Source organism: Desmodus rotundus, chromosome 4 (assembly GCF_022682495.2).
Source record: "Desmodus rotundus isolate HL8 chromosome 4, HLdesRot8A.1, whole genome shotgun sequence".
NCBI lineage: Eukaryota > Metazoa > Chordata > Mammalia > Chiroptera > Phyllostomidae > Desmodus > Desmodus rotundus.
The window spans coordinates 98,891,669-98,912,691 of record NC_071390.1 but is presented as its reverse complement, the minus strand read 5'-3'; the positions used below and the strand labels follow the sequence as shown (position 1 = coordinate 98,912,691).

At 34.2% G+C, this 21,023-nt stretch overlaps 1 protein-coding gene across 5 annotated transcripts in view; it reads left to right on the top strand.

The window, feature by feature from the left end:
* Positions 1 to 21,023, top strand: part of TBCK (TBC1 domain containing kinase) — a 196,666-nt gene that overhangs the window by 38,567 nt on the left and 137,076 nt on the right. For all 5 annotated transcript variants that reach the window (XM_024574746.3, XM_024574745.3, XM_053922135.1 and 2 more), the window contains 6 exons: positions 518 to 591; positions 10,278 to 10,419; positions 14,947 to 15,007; positions 16,502 to 16,563; positions 16,927 to 16,988; positions 20,764 to 20,912. In XM_024574746.3, the coding sequence (XP_024430514.2) occupies positions 518 to 591; positions 10,278 to 10,419; positions 14,947 to 15,007; positions 16,502 to 16,563; positions 16,927 to 16,988; positions 20,764 to 20,912 (550 nt within the window). The remainder of the gene's footprint in view (positions 1 to 517; positions 592 to 10,277; positions 10,420 to 14,946; positions 15,008 to 16,501; positions 16,564 to 16,926; positions 16,989 to 20,763; positions 20,913 to 21,023) is intronic.

The window sequence follows — 21,023 nt, the reverse complement described above, 5'->3', positions numbered from 1 at the left end:
TATCAAAAATTGTTCGAAATCTAGCAGGTTCACTAGTATCTTGATGATTTGGAGCCTGCTCTTTTCAGTTAAGAACTCCTATGGCAGGGTTAAATTATAATGTTGTGAATGGAATTGCAACTCACTGAAATAAAATATTTTGTGAAAGTTACCACAAAATATTCTAAGCAAGGATTCAAGGCAAATGAGAAGACTTTTGCTTTTTTTGCTTTGTTAAAAAGCTTGGAAAATATAAACAGCAAACATTTTTATGTTTGTGTGTGACATACATATATATGTACATGTATATGACACTTACATACATATAAGTACATATGTACATACATAGGTTATATTTTTAAGAAATATAAAGCAGACTTCAAATATTGGGAAATAGTTTTTAATAAAATTATGATAAATATATTCTAATGTGTCTGACTATATGATGGTTTCTTTACTTATAAAATGTATAATGATAATTTTCCCTGCCAGTAATATTAACATACTTCATAGTGATTTTTTTCCTTTATTTTTGTAGGGACATGTTAAATTGTCTAAATTTGGACTTTACCACATGACAGCTCATGGTGATGATGTTGATTTTCCAATTGGGTAAGAATATGTTTTCTTTGAGCTCTGTCCTAAACTTTGTAATCTTTGATAAAGTGTATGTTCTGTTAATTATTTGTGACATTACTTTTAAAAGAGTAGACAATGAATTTTCCCAGCACCCGAAAGTTCCCTGATGTTAATCTTTCATTGAATTGGCAGACAGGCTGACACATTATTGACCTTGCTTACTTTTTATTGTTCACTAATTAATTTTATTTAATTCAGAAATAGATAAATGTGAAGCAAGAATCCTGACAAGATTCTTATGAATGTCCTCAAAAGACTGAGAAAAATTGCTTCCATATTACTTTTCTTTGCTTCTGAATTTAATTCCCTACTTTTTAAAGGTATAATTGTATCTTAAGACTCAAGTCATTGTAAATGTCAGGGGTGATAGGATAGATTCTACACCTGCAAGTCTGTGTTTAAGTTGAGAGCTTTATTTGATCATCTCTCATATAGAAATACAGGTTTATGTTGTCCTCCAAGAAAAGAATTGTTTTTTCATCCTGTACTCAAATGTATGCTTTTGACGTAGATCTTTGTGTTATTTTTATTGTGTGGTTGCTCTTTAAACATTTAAATAATAATTCTTTTATTATTTGAGTGTTTAATTTTGACATCATTTGAGGTACATAGAAGTTATGAACTAGTCCAAAGAAACCCTGCACACCCTTCCCCAAATATTGACATGTGACTACATTTGCTTTGCCTCTTTCTTTTCTTTTCTTCCTACATATGTGTGTGTGTATAAATATATTTTTAATCATTTAAGAGTAATTAGTACCTAAAATGGCCTTTACCCCGAAATATTTTAGCTTGTATTTCCTAAAGTAACAATTCTTTTTACTAAACACAAATAAATTATCAAAACCAAGAAATTAATATTGATATAATACAACTATATAAGCCATGAACCTTTATCATATTTTTCAATTATTGGGTGATTGTTTTTAATAGTATCCATTTGTGTTTTGCTGTTTTGAACTCTCTATAAAATCAGTTTTGTCATCTTATTACTGAGAATTGTGGGTCAGAGTCATGGAGTATTTTTCTGCTTAAAAAGTTAATTATATGTTTTAAAAAAGATCTCATTTATAAATTACCCTTTTATCTTTAAAAGTTAAATTATAGGCTTCTTACCAAAACTAGGTATGTTAGGACATTGACCAGGGAAAGGAGAAAAGACTCATGGACGTGGACAGCACCGTGGGTATCGCGGGGAGGGGCGAGGTGTGTAAGAGGACTAAATGGTAATTGAAAAAATAAATAAAGTAAACTGTTTAATCATTCTTTGCTTTATTTATTAAGAAAATATGTATTGAGCACCTTCTCTTCTGCCTGCTGAGTATACAAAATCAATAAAGTATGTTCCTGTCCTCAAGAGGCTCAAGGTTTATTGGGGGTTTTTTGTTTGTTTTGATAGCCTACTTATGAAGGTACATAAATTCATAATTTTAAAGTTCTGCATTTCAAAACTTGTGCTCATAGGCAACAAATAATTGTTGTTACGAGCACTAAAACAGTATTTTGTAAAAATAGCCTTCACTACTTGTTTAAGAACAAGTTTCGAATGTAATAGAAATAAGTTCACAGTAAAGCTCTAGTATCTTCATCGTATGCGGTAATTACCTTCTGAAGTAGCTTTAAGGAGCTATAGTAAACGTGATTCCTGCTGCTCCTTTATTTTGTCTAAATTAAGTTGTGTGACAGAACTCCAAAAACATAACATAAGCAAGAATTACTTTAATTTTTTGCCTTTTACTTAAAGGTCCTTTAGGCTATGATGATGAATAGAAAAAAAGGAAGTGATTTTTCTTAAAACATATCAAGCACTTTTGAACTACTTTTGAATTAAAATGCTTGGGTGGAACTGGTCTTACGTTGCCCTTTGGTCTGGCTTACTTTGAAGTCCTAGACCCAAAGGGTCTGACCAGAAAGTATCAAAGAGCAAAAGGTGAAACATCAGCCAGGAAAAATAAAGTGATCAAAAAGCTAAGGCATGAAAGAAAATATTTATACCAGAAGAAGCTTTCAGTTGATTCAAAAGACAAATATTGAGGAATAACAAAGTAAAATGTTAACATCTGTTTCAAAATATTATAAAGAGTTAGAATTGGACATTCATTTTAGCAGGCCAGTAGCTTAATACGTTGTTAAAACTTCAAACAGGTGATGAAAGCCATTTATATTTACCTCACCAGTCATACAGCAAAGTTCTGGTAATTTTCTTTCAGTGTTAAAATGCTATGTTAAAGAAAAGATACTTGTTAAAAGGAGATATTCTACATTAAAAAGCAATCTTAGGGCCCGTTTTTATTAATTTAATCAGTCCTTGATTGAAGCAAGGGCTACCTCTATGCTTCTGGAGCTCACTGGTCAGGGTTTTAGGTATGATAATTTCCTTACACTGTTGCTTGACTGTTTCCTACTCATACTATTATTTGGGGGATTAGATGTGCTGGAAATCGGATTAAAAATGGCCACTTTTTCTGGACATGTTATAGCGATGATGATAAAGTGCAACATTGCCTTTGTGACATATTTTCTAGTTTTATTAATGTATTTACACATATATATTCACAAATATTTATAATAGTTTAATTAGGTAGGCATACTTATTTCTATTTTACAGATTAAGAAACCCAAATCATACATAGAATATGTGCCAGGACTGAAATGTAGACCACAGGCATTACTGTATCAAGTCTGGTATTATTTCCACTAGACTTCAGCTGTCTGCAGAGATATCCCATACTCCTTTAGAAGAGCAATAGAATATCTTAGAGTAAAATGACCTAATACAAATTTTGTATGAGAGAAATACATGGAGAAATTAAAAGAAAATGTTAATATCACTCTCATGATATTAAAATGAAAGAAAAAAACCGGATTTGCCCATTTAAATTTAAGTTGTACTCCCTAACTTAATTGGCTTGGATTTTACAAGTAAATAAGAAGTATTGACAATCATTCTGTGAGAAGGTGTCTATAGAAACACACAGGAAGAGAAATGGAAGTAATGAGTGAGTGCTTGCATGGCATTTATTGCATAGATGTTACATATAACTAAGTATATTTTGATTAACATCATTATTGCAGTGTGACATAATCTAATATCATTGAATCGGAAAATCTAGATAGAAAAAGTATCTAGGTGGTTGTGCTCAGGACTGAACTTGACAATAAATGAAGAAAGGGGTATGCACACACGCAGCAGACAGAGCAGAAGTTCACTCATTTTGCACTTACATTCTGAAGCTATTATCTTTCCTTTTGTGTCCGGTCAGCAAGATTCAAATTTAACAATTGCTAGTAGGTCTGCCTCTTATGTATGATCTGCTTTTTAAATTGTTGTCTCTAAGGCAGTCCTAACTGGCATTTTGATAAGGGATTAAGCAAAAGATATATATGTATATACAACATATAGACACAGACAACAGCGTGGCGACAGCAAGAGGAAAAAGGGGGTAGGTGTACGTGGGTGCGGGCAAAGGGGAGACAAATGGGGAGACAAAGGGAAAGAGGCTTTGCTTCGGGCAGAGGGCACCCGGTGCAGTGCGCAGATGGTGTGCTGTTGAGTTGTACACTTGAAAGCTGTGTGGTTTTGTGAACCAGTGTTACCCCTATAAATTCAATTAAAAATACAATAAATATTCTTTTTATTAACAAAAATATACTGAGCATATCTTTTATTTAAGTTTCATTGATAGTGGCCGAGGATTTATAAAAATGAATGATAGACCAGTGCTCTCAAGGAGTTTATTTATATGAGAGGTAAACTTTTGTATATTAAAAAGTATAAACATAAAAACCTCAAAAGTATAATATCACATGTTGTGTACAGCCTGTTACATGAAATATGGAACAGGTAAAATAAGTTGCTGACAGTCACTAGAGAACCGTTAGAAAGATACTAATCAAATACTGTGGGGACCACTGAGGGGAAATAATTTCCATCCCAGCAGATCAACTTCAGGTCCATGGTATTATTCATGACATGAATTATCAGAAAAAAAAGAGTTGTAGTCTTATAGGAAGGTTTTTTAATGTAATATGATTTTCTTACCAATTTCTTTATATTTTACCATTGAATTTTTCTCCTAAGCATTACCCTGCACTTGACAAATACTGATATTTATCTTCAGCGAAATATACTGAAATTAAACAATATCAAAATCTCATGAATAACTAGGATGAAATGGTTGATTGGAGGGAAAATACAAATTCCCCAAATTCCCAAAGAGTATTTTATAATCTGAAAACACCAATTACAGAAGTGTAGAAAAAGTTGCCTTTCTCAAGGAGATACCGAGACCAGACTCATAGACAAATTCTACCAAATCTGTAATGAATGGTTAAATCCATTGCTGTTTAAGTTATAGTGCTATACACTTCAGGATTTTTTAGGGACCTCTCATTTTTTAATTTTGGGAATATATTTTATTTAACTCACATATCCCAAAATTATATTTTTAATAAGTAATCAATATAAAAAATATCTCAAAACATGAGATATTTTGCATTCTTTTTCTTTTTTACAGGTCTTTCAAATCTAGTATATACTTTTGTACTTACAGTATATTTCAAATCATTCTAGCCATGTTTAAATGCTCAGTAGTCACGTGTGGCTAGTGGCCACCAAGGTGAACAGTGTAGCGCCAAAGCATAAAAATCCAAATTTCTTAACACAATTTACGAAGTCCCACATTTCTTCCTAGCCTGATCTTCTGCCTCTACCCCACATATGCCCCCCACTCTTTGTTCTTGCCTCGTTGGGCTACATGTACTCTCCGTCACATGCCCATGATTGTTGCTCCTCCTTCAGTGCTGCCCCCACTCCCGTTAGCCCTCCTTGCCCCCCAACTCTGCTCCCTTAGCACTGCCGCTTTTGTTGAGTCGTAAGCTACTCTGACATTAACCTACGACTTCTCAAAGATACCACATAAAATGTTTAAGTACAAGGTTTACTTACTGTATTATAATTTTAAATTTATTATTATAACATTCTTAAATGTGTCATCCTGTTGTTTTATGTCATTATTAACCGATTATCTATAAAAACTACTCAAGAGTCCTCATAAAAATTACTAGAATAAAGGTGTAGCAAGGTTGCTAGATACAAAATTAAACCAAAAATTATTTATAAATCAGCAGAAAATATGAAATAGTTAACAAGAATCTAATGAGGTATAATCAATAATTTTGTGGAAAAAATGCACCTTTTTTGACATACCTAAATAAATATGGATCTATCATGTTCATAGATTGTTAGGGTCAGTGTTGGAAATAGGCCAATTCTCCCTAACCTGTCTCAACATTTGATTTAATTTGAGTAGAAATTCCAACTGTGTGTGTGTGTGTGTGTGAGAGAGAGAGGGAGAGAGATTATAGGATAATTCTAATATGTGTATATATATAAAACAAACATCTGAAAAGGACCTAGACACTCCTGAAGATCAGTTAAAGAGTATATGTGTGTTGGGAGGGCTTGTCGTAACATTTATCAGTGATTTTGTATAATGTTATGGACTAAAAATAGTATAATAATGTTCATTATCTGAAACAGGGCACAAATGCTTACTTATGTTTGAATAAAGATAAAATTGTACCTTTCATCATATGCAAAAATGATTCCAGTTGGACTAAGAAACTTAAATATGGAAGGTAAATTATCAAACTTTTAGAAAATATCTCATTTTGACAAGATAAAAAATCACTTAAGTATGGGAAAAATGATTAATTAATTTGAAAGAATAAGGACTTCTGATTCATAAACAAATACCAGAAATAGAATGAAAAGACAAGCCAGAATATGGCAGAAATTATTTTAAGTCATAATGAATGAAAATGGAATTAATATCCAGAATTATAAAGAACTCTCTCAAAGCAGAACAGAAATACAAACAACTATGGAGTAAGGGTTAACATAGCAAGCATGTCATAACTATCCTTAGAAACTAGGTCCTCCTTGCATAGTTGGTCCTTGTTAGCACATGGGAACTTCGATTTCAAAAGCATTTGATCCCATGGTTTCCAAACTAATAAGGCTGGTTTCCTGTGCTTGCTTGTGTAAAGAATGTGGTTCATGTAGAACAATGACTTTCCTTCTGGGGGTCTTGAATTTTGATGTGTGCTAAGCCGAAGATGCCTATAGGACCAGTTAACAATAAAAACCTTGGGCACTGAGCCTTTAATGAGCTCTCCTGGCCAGAGCATTGCATACATGTTTCTGCATTTGTCTTGCTGGGGAAGAGTGTGTTCTATGTGACCTCTGACCGGAGGGAGCGAGCTTAAGGAAACCTACATATACAGGTTCCTCCAGATTCCCTGTGTGTCTTTTTTCCCTGTGATTCAGCTGTATATTCTTGCTCTGTCACTGTAATAAATCCTGGCTGTCAGGCGGTGAGGGACAAATATCATATGATCTCACCTTTAACTGGAACATAATCAACAAAAGTAAAAAGCAAACAAAATATAACCAGAGACATTGAAATTAAGAACAATCTAACAATAGCCAGAGGGGAGAGGGGAGGGGATAGTGGTGGGAAGGGTTTTCAGGAACTACTATAAAGGACACATGGACAAACCCAAGGGGGTGGGAGGTGGGTTTGGATGGGGTGGGGGGGAGTGGGGGGGGAAATGCAGACAACTGTAATTGAACAACAATTAAATAATTTAAAAAAAAGAAAAGAAAATGCAGGAAAAGATATCCTGGCTGTGAGCACATCTGTATTCTGAGTTTTATTTGTCCTGGTGAATCTCTAAATGTGGGGGTGGTATTGGGGACCACAACACAAGTTAACAGAGAAATGGATAAAGACCTAGAGGGTATTTTTCTAAGTGAAGTAAGTCAAAGACAGACAAATATCATATGATTTCACTTATTTGTGGAATCTGAATAACAAAATAATCAAACAAAATTGAAACAGACTAATAGACATGGAGAACAGACTGGCTTCCAGAATAGAGGGGGCTTGGGGAACTTGGTGAAAGAGGTAAAGGGATTAACAAGTAAACATTGATAGTTAAAAAACAAACACAGGGGATATGAAGTACAACATATGGAATATAGTCAATAATATTGTAATAACTATGCCTGAGCCCTGTCCAGAAACAGCCCAGCCATTGTTAATATAAAGAGAATGGTTTGTGTGATGTCCATATAACCTGGCAGCCATGAAGTGGACTGGAATGTACATTTATGAACAATGACAACTTCACTGCTTTGGTCAGGGGGAGTGGTGGACGCTGTTGAGTGAGCATGTGTACTGTGTGGCCATCACATTCAAAATGACTGAGCAAGGAGAACAATGAATCTGCATCAAATTTTGTGTTAAGCTTGAACATTCCACCACAGAAACTATTCAGATGATTCAGGAAGCTTTCAGGGATGATGCAATGAGTGCTGCACAAAGAAAAGTGTAGCACAAACACTTCAAAGATGGCCGAGAATCTGTTGAAGATGAACCACATTCTGGAAAGCCTGCAACAAGCAGAACACCCGAGAAAGTTGAACATGTACAGGCTGCAATCAACAAAGGTCGGTGATTCACAGTGCGAGAACTAGAAGCTGATCTGGGGATTCCAAAAGCTACTGTGTCCGAGATTTTGATGCAGGATCTTGGCGTGAAACGTTGTACCAAAATTCCTCCTGCAGTTTCTGCACCAGAGCAGAAGGAACATCATGCTGCAGTTGGCAGAACTGTGTGAGGCCCCAAGGTGCCTACGTTGAAGGGGACTGAGATGTCGTTGTCCTATTACAATGTTTCTTGTATCTTGTATCTTCTTCAATAAATGTCTCTAGTTTTCACATTATGTGGCTGGATACCTTCTGGACAGACATTGTGTGGTACCAGGTGTGTACTGGAAATATCGTGGGGAATACTCTGTAAAATATATGATTATCTAACTACCATGCTGTATCTCTGAAACTTAAATACAAAATAATATTGAAAGTAAAAAATAAAGAAAAAATACTTGAACAGGCATGTTACTGAATAGCAAACCTAAATATCTAATAAACATGAAAACATGCCTCAGTCTTCTTATCAGGGAAATACAAATTAAAATCACAATGATATTTAGGTCTCACCTACCAAATTGTCAAATATTAAAAAGCCTGTCACTATCAAGTGTTGGGGAAGAATTAAAGAATAGGAAATGTAATACTTTGCTAGTGGGAATACAAACTGAATCAATGCCTTTCAAAAAACCTTTTTCACAATATCAAAAAAGTTAAAAATAGCGTAGAAATTCAATTCTAGGTTTATACCCTTTGGGAAGCTTTTGCAGATATACACTGTACATAGTACACTGTTTATAATATTTATTTTTAATTTTTTTTCTCCTCACCCAAGGACATTTGTTTCATTCCTTTTAGAAAGAGATGAAGGGTGAAGGGGAGGGAGAGAGAGTGAGCAAAACATTTATGTCGGAGAGAAACATCAATTTGGGGATTGAACCCGCAGCAACCTGGGTATGTGCCCAGACTGGGAATCAAACCCACTACCTTTTGGTCTACAGGGCATCGCTCCAAGCATCTGAACCACACCAGCCAGGGCGGAGCAATACTTTTTAATATTTAAAAAACAGCAAACAAGTTAAATAACCATTGATATTAGGATAGATAAGTACGTTATGATATATTCATAAAATAGAAGTAAAAATTAATGACATAGCTATATGCAATAGTATGGATGACTTTCAACTAAATGTGCATTGAAAAAACAAGTCACAAAAGAATACTGTCTAGTAATATAAAGTTTAGAAATATGTTTGACTAAATGTACTTAGGAGTACACATATATGGTAAAATTGTAAAGAAATGTAAGAAAATTATAAATGTCAAAATTCTAGTTTGGGGGGATACCAGGGAGACACAATTAGGGAGAAGCAGAAATAGACATTTAGTGATAATAAGATATTCTTTACTTAAGCTGCTTGGTAAGTGCACAGGTATTTATCAGAGCTTTATTTTCTATACCTTATTCATAGTAATACTCTGTCCATAGTAAATATTTACTCACTACAGTCCTTACTAAAGCAATTTTCAAGAAAATTTATGTCAGTGAAGGTAAAGAGAAATCATCGCCCTCTCGTATTGCTTATAAGAATATGAGCTGATGCAGTCTGGAAGAGTAAGTTGGTGATATATATCAACATTTTAAATACATATACCGTATGACTTTGTAGTGCCACATGTAGAAATTTGTCATGTTACATACATTTGCGGAGAATGAAATATTCATACTCATTTCAACATCATTTATAATAGTGAAAGAATGGAACTTCCAAAATGTTCTTCATCAGAATTTGGTCAAGTAAATTAAGAACCTCAATACAGTAAAATTGTTGGCTGTTTTCAGAAAGAATAAGGCAAATCTGTACGCATTGTTGTAGAATGATCTCTGTACTTTAAGTGAATAAGAAGGGGTGCAGCGTAGTGTGTATGGTGTGCTGCCTTGTGGGACAGCGGTGATGGCTGGTCCAGTTTGCACATTCATAGATATGTATGAGTGATGGGAGTACAGAGAGGGAGAGTCTTAGTTTTTTTATAGATTTTTAAAGTTTTTTGACTTCCCACTGTTCAAAATAATAAATACTGTTCTCAATGATAAAATGTTCTACTTCTTTCCCCTTTTGGAGTTCATACTAATTATTAATTTTTTAATGCATCATTATAGGTATCCATCATACTTGGCACCTGAGGTAATTGCACAAGGAATTTTCAAAACCTCTGACCATATGCCAAATGAAAAACCATTGCCTTCTGGCCCCAAGTCAGATGTGTGGTCTCTGGGAATCATTTTATTTGAGCTTTGTGTGGTATGTATAAAGAACTTTAAAATAATAAAAATAAATTGTTTATTAGAATAATGTTTGGATAGGAAAACTAGTCCTAATATGTTTTTGCTTTGCGAATTGACTATTATGAAGAGAAATGGCTTAATTCTCAATTTGGTTTTTATTTGCCTGTTACTTTGGTTAACTCTAGAAATGTTTACATTTTTACTAATTGTTAATGTAAATTTTACTAGATATAATACCATTTTGGTATCTCTAGAAATTTTTACACTTATATTAGGTATAAAAATTTTACACTGTACTGTTACTTTCTAATATTTTTTCACTGAAAATGCTTACATCCTTTGATATGTTCTTGCTCTCTCCATTCTATGGTAGTCTTCTTTTTTTTTATGGCAGTCTTCTTAAATATCTTGTCCTCTTTTGTTCCCTAATGTTTCCTATAAGACTCACTTTGTTGACTTTTCATGAGGTCTTCCCTAGAGACCCTCTATATTTATTAGGGTAGAGATTAAACTGCAATTAAAACCAAAGGAAGTAAAAGTGCAGTAGCTTAAAGTACGTAGATGTTTTTTCTCCCTCGTGTAACGGTCCAGCCGGGGAGGGCGGGCTTCATTCCACAATGTCATGCAGAAATCTCGGCTGGCAGGTGTGTCTCCACCATTCTCAACATCTGGTTTCCAGAGTGCTCTCTTTATCACCCCATGTTCTTGGCCATTAGGAAATGAGCAGAGTTATTTCATGGTAACTGTATTTAAGGATTTGATCTACAAGTTGCAATTGCCCACTCTGTACTTTTCGCTAGTGATAATTTACTCATGCCGCCACATGTAGGTACAAGGGAGACTAGGAAATGTTGTCTTCAGCTGGACACCTAAATGCTGAGAAGGACGTTGAGAATGAATTTGGAGGGACAGCTAACAATCTGTCAATTTTGCCTTCACGTATCTGCTCGCCTTAGGTTCCTATCTTTATTACTCCCTTTCCTCTTATAGCACTTGTCAAATTTGCCTACTTTGCCTGGACTATGAAGTCTTTTGAGGCAGAAATTTTTATTATTTATCTATTATTTCTGTTCTCTGAGGAATTTTCAAGATATTTTGGAAATATTGTCATTAATTTTTACCATATTTAAGAATTAGATTGACATTATTTTCCTCATTTTTGTATTTAGGAATTATTTCGACATCAGAGGTAATAAAGCATTATAGTTTAGAGATAAGCTTTTGTAGTCAGAGAGAGCTGGGTTTGAATTCTGATGCTGCTAAGCGTAGCTGTGTGACTTAGGGTAGCTAACCTAACTTCTCAAAGCTTGGGTTCCACTTCTATAAATGACAATGGTGTCTATATTTAAAGTTGTGGAAAAATTCTGTGAAATAATGTATATAAAGTACTTAGTGTAGGGTGTTACAAAGCAAGCAGTCCATAAATGTTAGCTTTTATTGTTAATATTAAAGTATGCAGAATAACATTTGTAGTTTACATATTGGCAGTGCTTTTTCTAAGGGAGCAATGTCGGATTTTCTGATTCTTTGCTATCCTTTGTTCAGACCATATTACTTTTCAATGGTATAAAATAATAATAAATCTCATTATTATTTAAAATCATAGACAAAATGAAAAGTTGTATTGGACTGTGAAAGTGCAGTATACCTACATGTAAATGTAAAGTATACAGCTTTTTTCTTTGAATTACCATCACCTACATCTAAACTCTTTACTAATGATCAGGGTATGTCTTATGTGAGTAATTCAACTTGTCACTATTTACTGTATACATGGCATCATGACAAATTCAACAAGGAATAAACTGTGATTAAGACACATGCCGAAGGAGCTTATGAATTCAAATCCATAAACTTTGAAGACAGACACAGAGATGTGTGCGAATACCAAGAAAGGAAATATTAATCTCATCACGTGGGCTTTGTGACATTCTAAGTGCTACTCAAAGTTTAGGCAGTCTAATTAGGATGGCAAACTGAAAACACAGGCTTAAACCTCCCTCTGCCTCATCAAACCCTTTGATTTAAAATATTAAGATATAAATTAATAGCATACCAACAACTAACAAAGGGGACCTTCAGCACACTAAGAGTTCTGAGAAAACGGGAGAAGCTCACTGGAAAGTTACTACAGCCACTCAGCCACGCAGAAGGCTTCATAGTTCAAAGGTGCATAGAACTTTGTGAAATATGAGTATTTACATAACAGATACCAGTATCTAGAGATGGCCTCCACAAATGAAAACAACAAACAGAAGAATGTACATCATTGAAAAGACTGTAAAATAAATGTGTATGTTCTTTAAGAGATAAAGGAAACAGTGCCACTCACGAAACAATTATAGAGACTATGAATCAAGAACATTTACTGAAAAAGAACAAGAATTGGCTAAGAGTTTAAAGAAAAAATATGTAATTTTGAAATAAAAAGCATAAATAGGTGGCTCATAGGAATGAATACAGAAGATGAAGGTAATTCTCTCAGAATATGACACAAAAAGATAGAGATTGAAAATACTTTAAAAATTTAAAAGAAATTTTTTAATACGGGAAAGGTAGATTCAAATGTCCTAATATCTGACTTACAATAACATTGGAAGTAGAAAGTCCGTGGTTTGAAAGAACCTACTAAATACCCTGCAAGGTGAATGAAGATAATAAAACATACAAACAGCAACCAATGCCTGGAAATCTTATGCTAAACTTTTAGGAGATAACTGTAATAAAATAATATACAATATTTATTGAGCACTTATCAAGAGCCAGATATTAGGAAAAATATCTGGCTCTTTACATCTATTACATCTCTTTACATCTATTATTTCAGTCAATTTTCACATCAGTCTTACTAAGTTTATCAGGTTTTTTTTTCTTTACAGATGAGAAAATTGAGATACAGAAAAGTTAAGCAAACTCTTCTAGCTATATAATGCGCAGATTTGTACCCATCAATCTGCATCCAAAAGCGGTACACTTAACCAAAACACTGAACTGTCTTTACTAAGCCCTGATGTCTTTATCAGTATTAATGAGAAAAAGACACACACCAAGAATGAGAATTAGATTGGCAATTAACTTCTTAGCGTTGTGGAAGCAAGCAAACAGTGGGACAGTGCCATCAGTGTCCTCAGAGAAAGTAATGGAATTCTTTAATGCACAAAATTAGCATTCAGGAGTGAAAATGAAATAATGAATAAACAGAATTTTGATAGACAGGAAGAAAAATTTACTGGTAGGGAAATAACATGAGTCAAAGCCAACAGCTCTGAACACAGGCAGTGTGTTCACTGTGCTGCGGGTAACCAAGTGTACCTGCCATGTGTGTGTGCCGTGTTCATCACACGGTAGACAAGTAGCAGGCATTTAGACTGAAGGTGTGTTAGAGTCGCATCCAGGAGACTTTAAATGTGAGATTGAGAAGTTTGTATGTAGTTATGTAAGATGTGGGCCATTTAAAGTTTTTAAACAGATGTTGACAAAATCAAGATTTTAGACTATGATATAATTTTTAGATGGCTAATATGGTATGTAAGAGATTGAGAAGAGAGAAAAGTGGTGATTTTATCTCTCCAACCTATAGTTCTAATTTCATAAATATTTGAGAAAGATTTTTTCTTTTTTAAAAAATTGGAGTCTCATATTCTTTACATAAAAACCATCCTATCTCTTCTTAAGCTTTCATATTCTAAGTCATTTAACTTTAATTTGGTTATAATAAAAGAAACAAAATAACAGTCAACATTTATGAAGCCATTTCAATGTGCAAAAAATGCTAAGCATTTTATACATTATATAACCCCTACTGAAAGTACAGCAAATATTCCATTTTTATAGATGAGAAAGGTGAGGCTTAAGATGGTTATTTACCCAAGTTACATAAGTGGTGGTAGAATGTCAAATTTGACACACAATATTTGCTCAGCATGTAATCATTGAAGTCAGAAGGGTTTGATTCCAGACTTCATTCAAGGAGCCCCCTGAAGCCAACTAATAAAGAAACAATTAAAATATAATGTATGTGTCTTAACATAAATATACCAGGTGCTCTGGGAGAACAAAGGATGACTCTAAAACCATTGTGGGAAAAGGAATTCATGGAATGTTTCTTAATAGAGACAACAGACTGCCTGGATTATAATATATAAGTAAGAATTAGCTGGGGAGTTGAAAGGGTAATCTGAATCTTTCCCGGGAGGAATCTTGGACTCTTAGTAACACTCCTGGTAGCCTGGTATCCACCTGGACATTCAGGTGTGTGTAGGTCTCAAAAGCACTTGAAATCAAACTAAAACTTAATGATTGTGTGTGTGTGTGTGTGTGTGTGTACATATATAGGCAATGTTTAAATGTTAAATATTATGCAACATTTTGAAAAATGTGTACCCAATAATTTTTGTTTAATTGAACTAATTTTAAAAATCTAATAAAATTTCAAAAATGAAATAGAAGTACCTAATAAAATAATTTTCAGCTTTGAAGAAAAAGATCTCCCTAGAAAAAAAGATGCAAATGTTTACATGAATTCTTTTCCCATTTTATTTAGGGCAGAAAATTATTTCAGAGCTTGGATATTTCTGAACGACTAAAATTTGTTCTTACATTGGGTAAGTGTCATATAATTTATCTTTCAAATACAAATACAGTTTTTAGTGACTGTTAGTAATCATACACATTGAGGATGTATTGGTCTAAAATAGTGAATACGCTTCTAGAAGGGAACCATGGTGATAAGTTTTCTGCTGACCTCAAAGTCTTCCAGAAAGTGCTTTAATTAATAGCCACATACAAATAAGTTACATGGGCTTTCTCGAAGAAGTTTGTTGTAAGAGACACAGTTGGAAGAATTGGTTTGTATGACCCTTTGTGACAGAACCGTGCATTCAGACGTAAGTTGTTTTAGAGAGAAAAATAAGAATGGTATATAAAAGGCTCATTGACTCACAGAATTTTAAGAAATAAACTGATTTTCCAAATCCTGAAAAAAATAAAATAGTGAATACACTAAAATATCCTCACTTTCTTCAATTTTTTTATTGTTGACACAATTACAGATGTCCTCCATTCTCCCCCCTTTACCCCCCTACACCCAAATCCCTCCTCCCCTCCCCCTCTCCCACTATGCCACACTGTTGTCTGTGTCCATGGGCAGCATGTATGTTCTTTGGCTAATCTCTTCCAGTTCCCCCCACACCTTCCCCTCTGAGATAGCCAAGTAAACTAACGTGTGAAATCAGAATATGAGAACTTAAAATTATCCTTCTCTGTAGCAGTTTACTGTCAGATAATATGTCATCTTTTGAGTTTTCTATTTGATGACTCAAGTGTATATAATGACTCAGGAACAATGTTTATTTTTTCTTATAACAAGCTCATAAATTTTAAATACATATCAGATGCAAATATTTGCAATTTAAATTTATAAAAATTTGTGTAATTACTGTAGAGTAGAATAAATTAAACATGTATAAAAGGGCAGAAAAACAGTGATGGAACATTTTATGTAAAAGAGTGACAGATTGGTGTACAGGTTAATAAAGTTTCCAAATAATATTACAGAATATTATTAATACACATTAATAATAAATAATAAATAATAAATACAATTCCATAAAATTGTATCACATTTACCACATTTAATTTTAAATATTGGTAACATAGCTGTTAAGGAGTCTTAGCAATTTCTAAATGTCATCTACACACTAAACTTATACTTTAAGTTCTCAGAGAAATATGTATATTCTCCAAATTGTATATAATAAAAATAAATTATTCTTATAATCATGAAAAAATAATAAATGCCTTTTCAAATACATACATAGAAAGAGAAAGCATAGCCAAAATTATTTATCTCCTTTATTGCTGCTTTGTGTACATTTAAGCTGCTATCTTTCAGTATCTGCGATTCAATTAATATTTAGTGTTTGAAGTGTTTATTTTTACCAATATACATAAAAGTTCAAAAAGTCACAAGCTTTTTAATATCACAATTTCCAAAACTTCATTACCTAGTACTTTTAAAAATCATCAAAGTTAAGTATCCAGTATGTCTGATGAATTAGAACAGCAGCACTAATTCTTATAATTTTTCTGTTTTATAGACTGTGTGGATGACACTATAACAGTTCTGGCTGAAGAGCATGGTTGTCTGGATACTATAAAGGTTTGTGATTATTCTGTTATTGAAAATTTGTTTATTTTGCATGCTGGGATGCAATAGCAAGCTATTTAAAGCTGTTTATTTGGATAAAGACTTTTAAAAAACCAAAACACAGTGCAATATGAAGATCATGTATCATGGAAATGTACACTTGAAACCTATATAATTTTATTAAACAATGTCACCCCAATAAATATAATGAAAAGAAAACACAATAAAAACAAAAAGACAGAAGATTTGAGTTTGCCAGGTAAAAATAAATCTTTGGAACAAAAAGAAAATCAAAGCATCTTAGATTAGCAAACATTGGAGTCAAATATATTTTTTAAATGTATCATTTTAAATATTTTTCTCCTTATTTACCAGGAACTTCCTGAGAACATGATGGATCTTTTGAAGAAATGTCTCACCTTCCATCCTTCCAAGAGGTTGGTATTTTAAGAATTTGGGATTACACTGAGATCTTTAACATATAAGGTAGTTGTTTTTTTTTCCTTATTAGTTATAATATCAATGGATTAAATAAACATCTATATATATAGTAATAACTGTTGGTTATGGCTATAATGTATATTCATAAAAGAAGAAAAATATTAAACTATGGACAAAAAAACTGGAATATACCACAAGAAGTTACTAGTTCATATTCTAGCCTCCAATTAAAAAATCAGCTAAATTGTGGGATATACATATTTCTAGACTCAAATGATAGAAGAGAAATGAGAATAAAACTTTATTGGAAATTTGTATTATAGCAAAGAACTTGGATATATAGTGAAGTATGTTCATAACTGTTGATTATATAAAAGAATTTCTTAGAGGTTTTATTATATCTTTTCATTTGATGATGTCACTATTAGCTGTATAGTTGTCCCTAAACTTCTTTATGTATATAATGTTTCAAAATAATGTATTCTAATTTGTCTTTAGAGAAACATTTTTGTGAAGACATGTTAGGAAGAGAGGAATGATATTAAAAGCATAGTATTGTGTAAATATGCTACATTAAACTAAGCACAGGAAGAGAACTAAGAGGTATCATTAGTGTGGAATGGTATTAAATTGTATCATTTAATGTAAGATATTCAGTAAAACAGGTACATGGTAGTCAAGGTAAAATTAAAAAATTGAGATGCCTACATGTAATAAATTTGATAGTTCATAGGTGCAAAGAGCACAACAAAGGTAAAAAATTCAGCATTTACCACTTACAGTCACTTGATTATTATATAAATGTAAACTTCCAGACTCTGCCAAGCAGGGCTTTTTTATATTCTATGCTGATGAGGTATTTAAAACTTTTACAGAAGCAAAATACACATTCTTTTCAAGTGTCCATGGAACTTTTTCAAAGATAGACCACATGATAGGACACAAAGCAAGCCTCAACAAATTCAAGAAAATTGAAATCATATCAAGCATCTTCTCTGACCACAAGGGTCTGAAACTAGAAACCAACCCCAAGGGTAAAAACCCAAAACACTCAAAATCATGGAGACTGAATAGCATGCTATTAAACAATGAATGGGTCAAGAACGAGATTAGGGAAGAAATCAAAAACTTCCTGGAAACAAATGAAAACGAACTCACAACAACCCAAAACCTATGGGACACAGCAAAGGCAGTCCTGAGAGGGAAGTTCATAGCAATACAGGCCTACCTTAAGAAGTTAGAAACAGTTCAAACAAACAACCTAACCCTATGCCTACAAGAACTGGAGGAACAACAACAAAGACAGCCCAGAGCAAGCAGAAGGAAGGAAATAACCAAGATCAGAGCAGAACTAAGTGACATAGAGACTAAAAGCACAATTCGATGCGGAAAAAGCATTTGATAAGATACAGCACCCATTTCTGATAAAAACACTCAGCAAAGTGGTAATAGAGGGAGCATTCCTCAACATAATAAAGGCCATATATGAGAGACCTACAGCCAACATCACACTCAATGGACAAAAACTTAGAGCTTTCCCACTAAGATCAGGAACAAGACAAGGATGCCCTCTCTCACCACTCCTACTCAACATAGTATTGGAAGTCCTAGCCACAGCAATCAGACAAGAAAAAGCAATAAAAGGCATCCAAATTGGAAAGGAGGAAATGAAACTGTCACTGTTTGCAGACGACATGATAGTGTACATGGAAAACCCTATAGACCCCACTCAAAAACTACTTGACCTAATAAATGAATTTGGCAAAACAGCTGGATACAGAGTCAATACCCAGAAATCAAAGGCATTCCTGTACACCAGCAACGAAACTGCAGAAACAGAAATCAGGAAAAAAATCCCATTCGATATAGCAACAAGAAAAATAAAGTACCTAGGAATAAACCTAACCAAGGAGGTAAAAGACCTGTACTCAGAAAACTACACAACACTGAAGAAAGAAATTAAGGAAGATACAAACAAATGGAAGCATGTACCATGTTCATGGATTGGAAGAATCAACATCATCAAAATGGCCATACTACCCAAAGCAATTTATAGATTCAATGCAATCCCTATTAGAGTACCCATGACATATTTCACAGATATAGAACAAACATTGCAGAAATTCATATGGAATCATAAACGACTTCGAATAGCTGCAGCAGTTTTGAGAAAGAAGAACAAAGTAGGAGGGATCACAATACCTGATATCAAACTGTATTACAAGGCCACTGTAATCAAAACAGCCTGGTACTGGCATAAAAACAGGCACATAGACCAATGGAACAGAATAGAGAGCCCAGAAATAAACTCAAGTCTATACGATCAATTAATATTTGACAAAGGAGGCAGGAGCATAAAATGGAGCAAAAACAGCCTCTTCAACAGATGGTGTTGGGAGATCTGGACAGCTACGTGCAAAAAAATGAAACTCGATCACCAACTTACGCCATACATGAAAATAAACTCAAGATGGATAAAAGACTTAAATATAAGCCGTAACACCATAAAAGTCCTTGAGGAAAACATTGGCAGGAAAATCTCAGACATTCCACGCAGCAACATCCTCACAGACACATCCCCTAAAGCAAGGGACATAAAGGAAAGAATAAACAAATGGGACCTCATCAAATTAAAAAGCTTCTGCATGGCTAAAGAAAACAGCACCAAATTACAAAGAGAACCAACAGTATGGGAAAACATATTTGCCAATGATACCTCAGACAAGGGCCTGATCTCCAAAATATATAAAGAATTCACACGACTCCACTCCAGGAAGACAAACAACCCAATTAAAAAATGGGCAAAGGACTTGAACAGACACTTCTCCAAGGAAGACATACAGAGGGCCCAGAGACATATGAAAAGATGCTCAGCATCACTAGCCATCAGAGAGATGCAAATTAAAACCACAATGAGGTATCATCTCACACCAGTCAGAATGGCCAACATAAACAAATCCACAAACAAATGTTGGAGAGGATGTGGAGAAAAGGGAACCCTCGTGCACTGTTGGTGGGAATGCAGACTGATGAGGCCACTGTGGAAAACAATATGGAATTTCCTCAGAAAACTAAAAATGGAACTGCCCTTTGACCCAGTAATTCCGCTGCTGGGATTATACCCTAAGAACACTGAAACACCAATCGAAAAGAATCTATGCACCCCAATGTTCATAGCAGCACAATTTACAATAGCCAAGTACTGGAAGCAACCGAAGTGCCCATCAGCAAACGAGTGGATCCAAAAACTATGGTATATTTACACAATGGAATTCTACGCAGCAGAGAGAAAGAAGGAGCTTATACCCTTTGCAACAGCATGGATGAAACTGGAGAGCATTATGCTAAGTGAAATAAGCCAGGCAGTGAGGGACAAGTACCATATGATCTCACCTTTAACTGGAACATAAGCAATAGAAGAAAAAAGCAAACAAAATATAACTAGAGACATTGAAGTTAAGAACAATCTAACAATAGCCAGGGCGGGGGTGGGGGGTGGGGGTGGGGACAGTGGGTAGAGGGGATTACAGGAACTACTATAAAGGACACATGGACAAAACCAAGGGGGAGGGTGGAGAGGGGGGAGGGAGGTGGGTTCACCTGGGGTGGGGTGGAGGGATGGGGAGAAAAGGCATACAACTGTAATTGAATAACAATAAAAAAAAATAAAAAAAAAAAACACTTTTACCTATCCCCTTGAATGTATGCCATTATTCTAGGAAATTTTAATGATTTTCGTTCATACTCTGTATTTTAAATGTGTTTCTCAAGGCCAACCCCAGAAGAATTAATGCAGGACCAGGTGTTCAGTGAAGTGTCACCTCTATACACCCCATTTACAAAACCTGCCGGTTTGTTTTCCTCTTCTCTGAGATGTGCTGATTTAACTCTGCCTGAAGATATCAGCCAGCTGTGTAAAGGTAATGATAAGTAACATAGGCAATGTTGTAAGCCTTGTTGTTAAAGGGAGTATGCTTATCCTAGTTCCATTTTTTATTACATCAACTATATATAATACATTAGTGAGACTT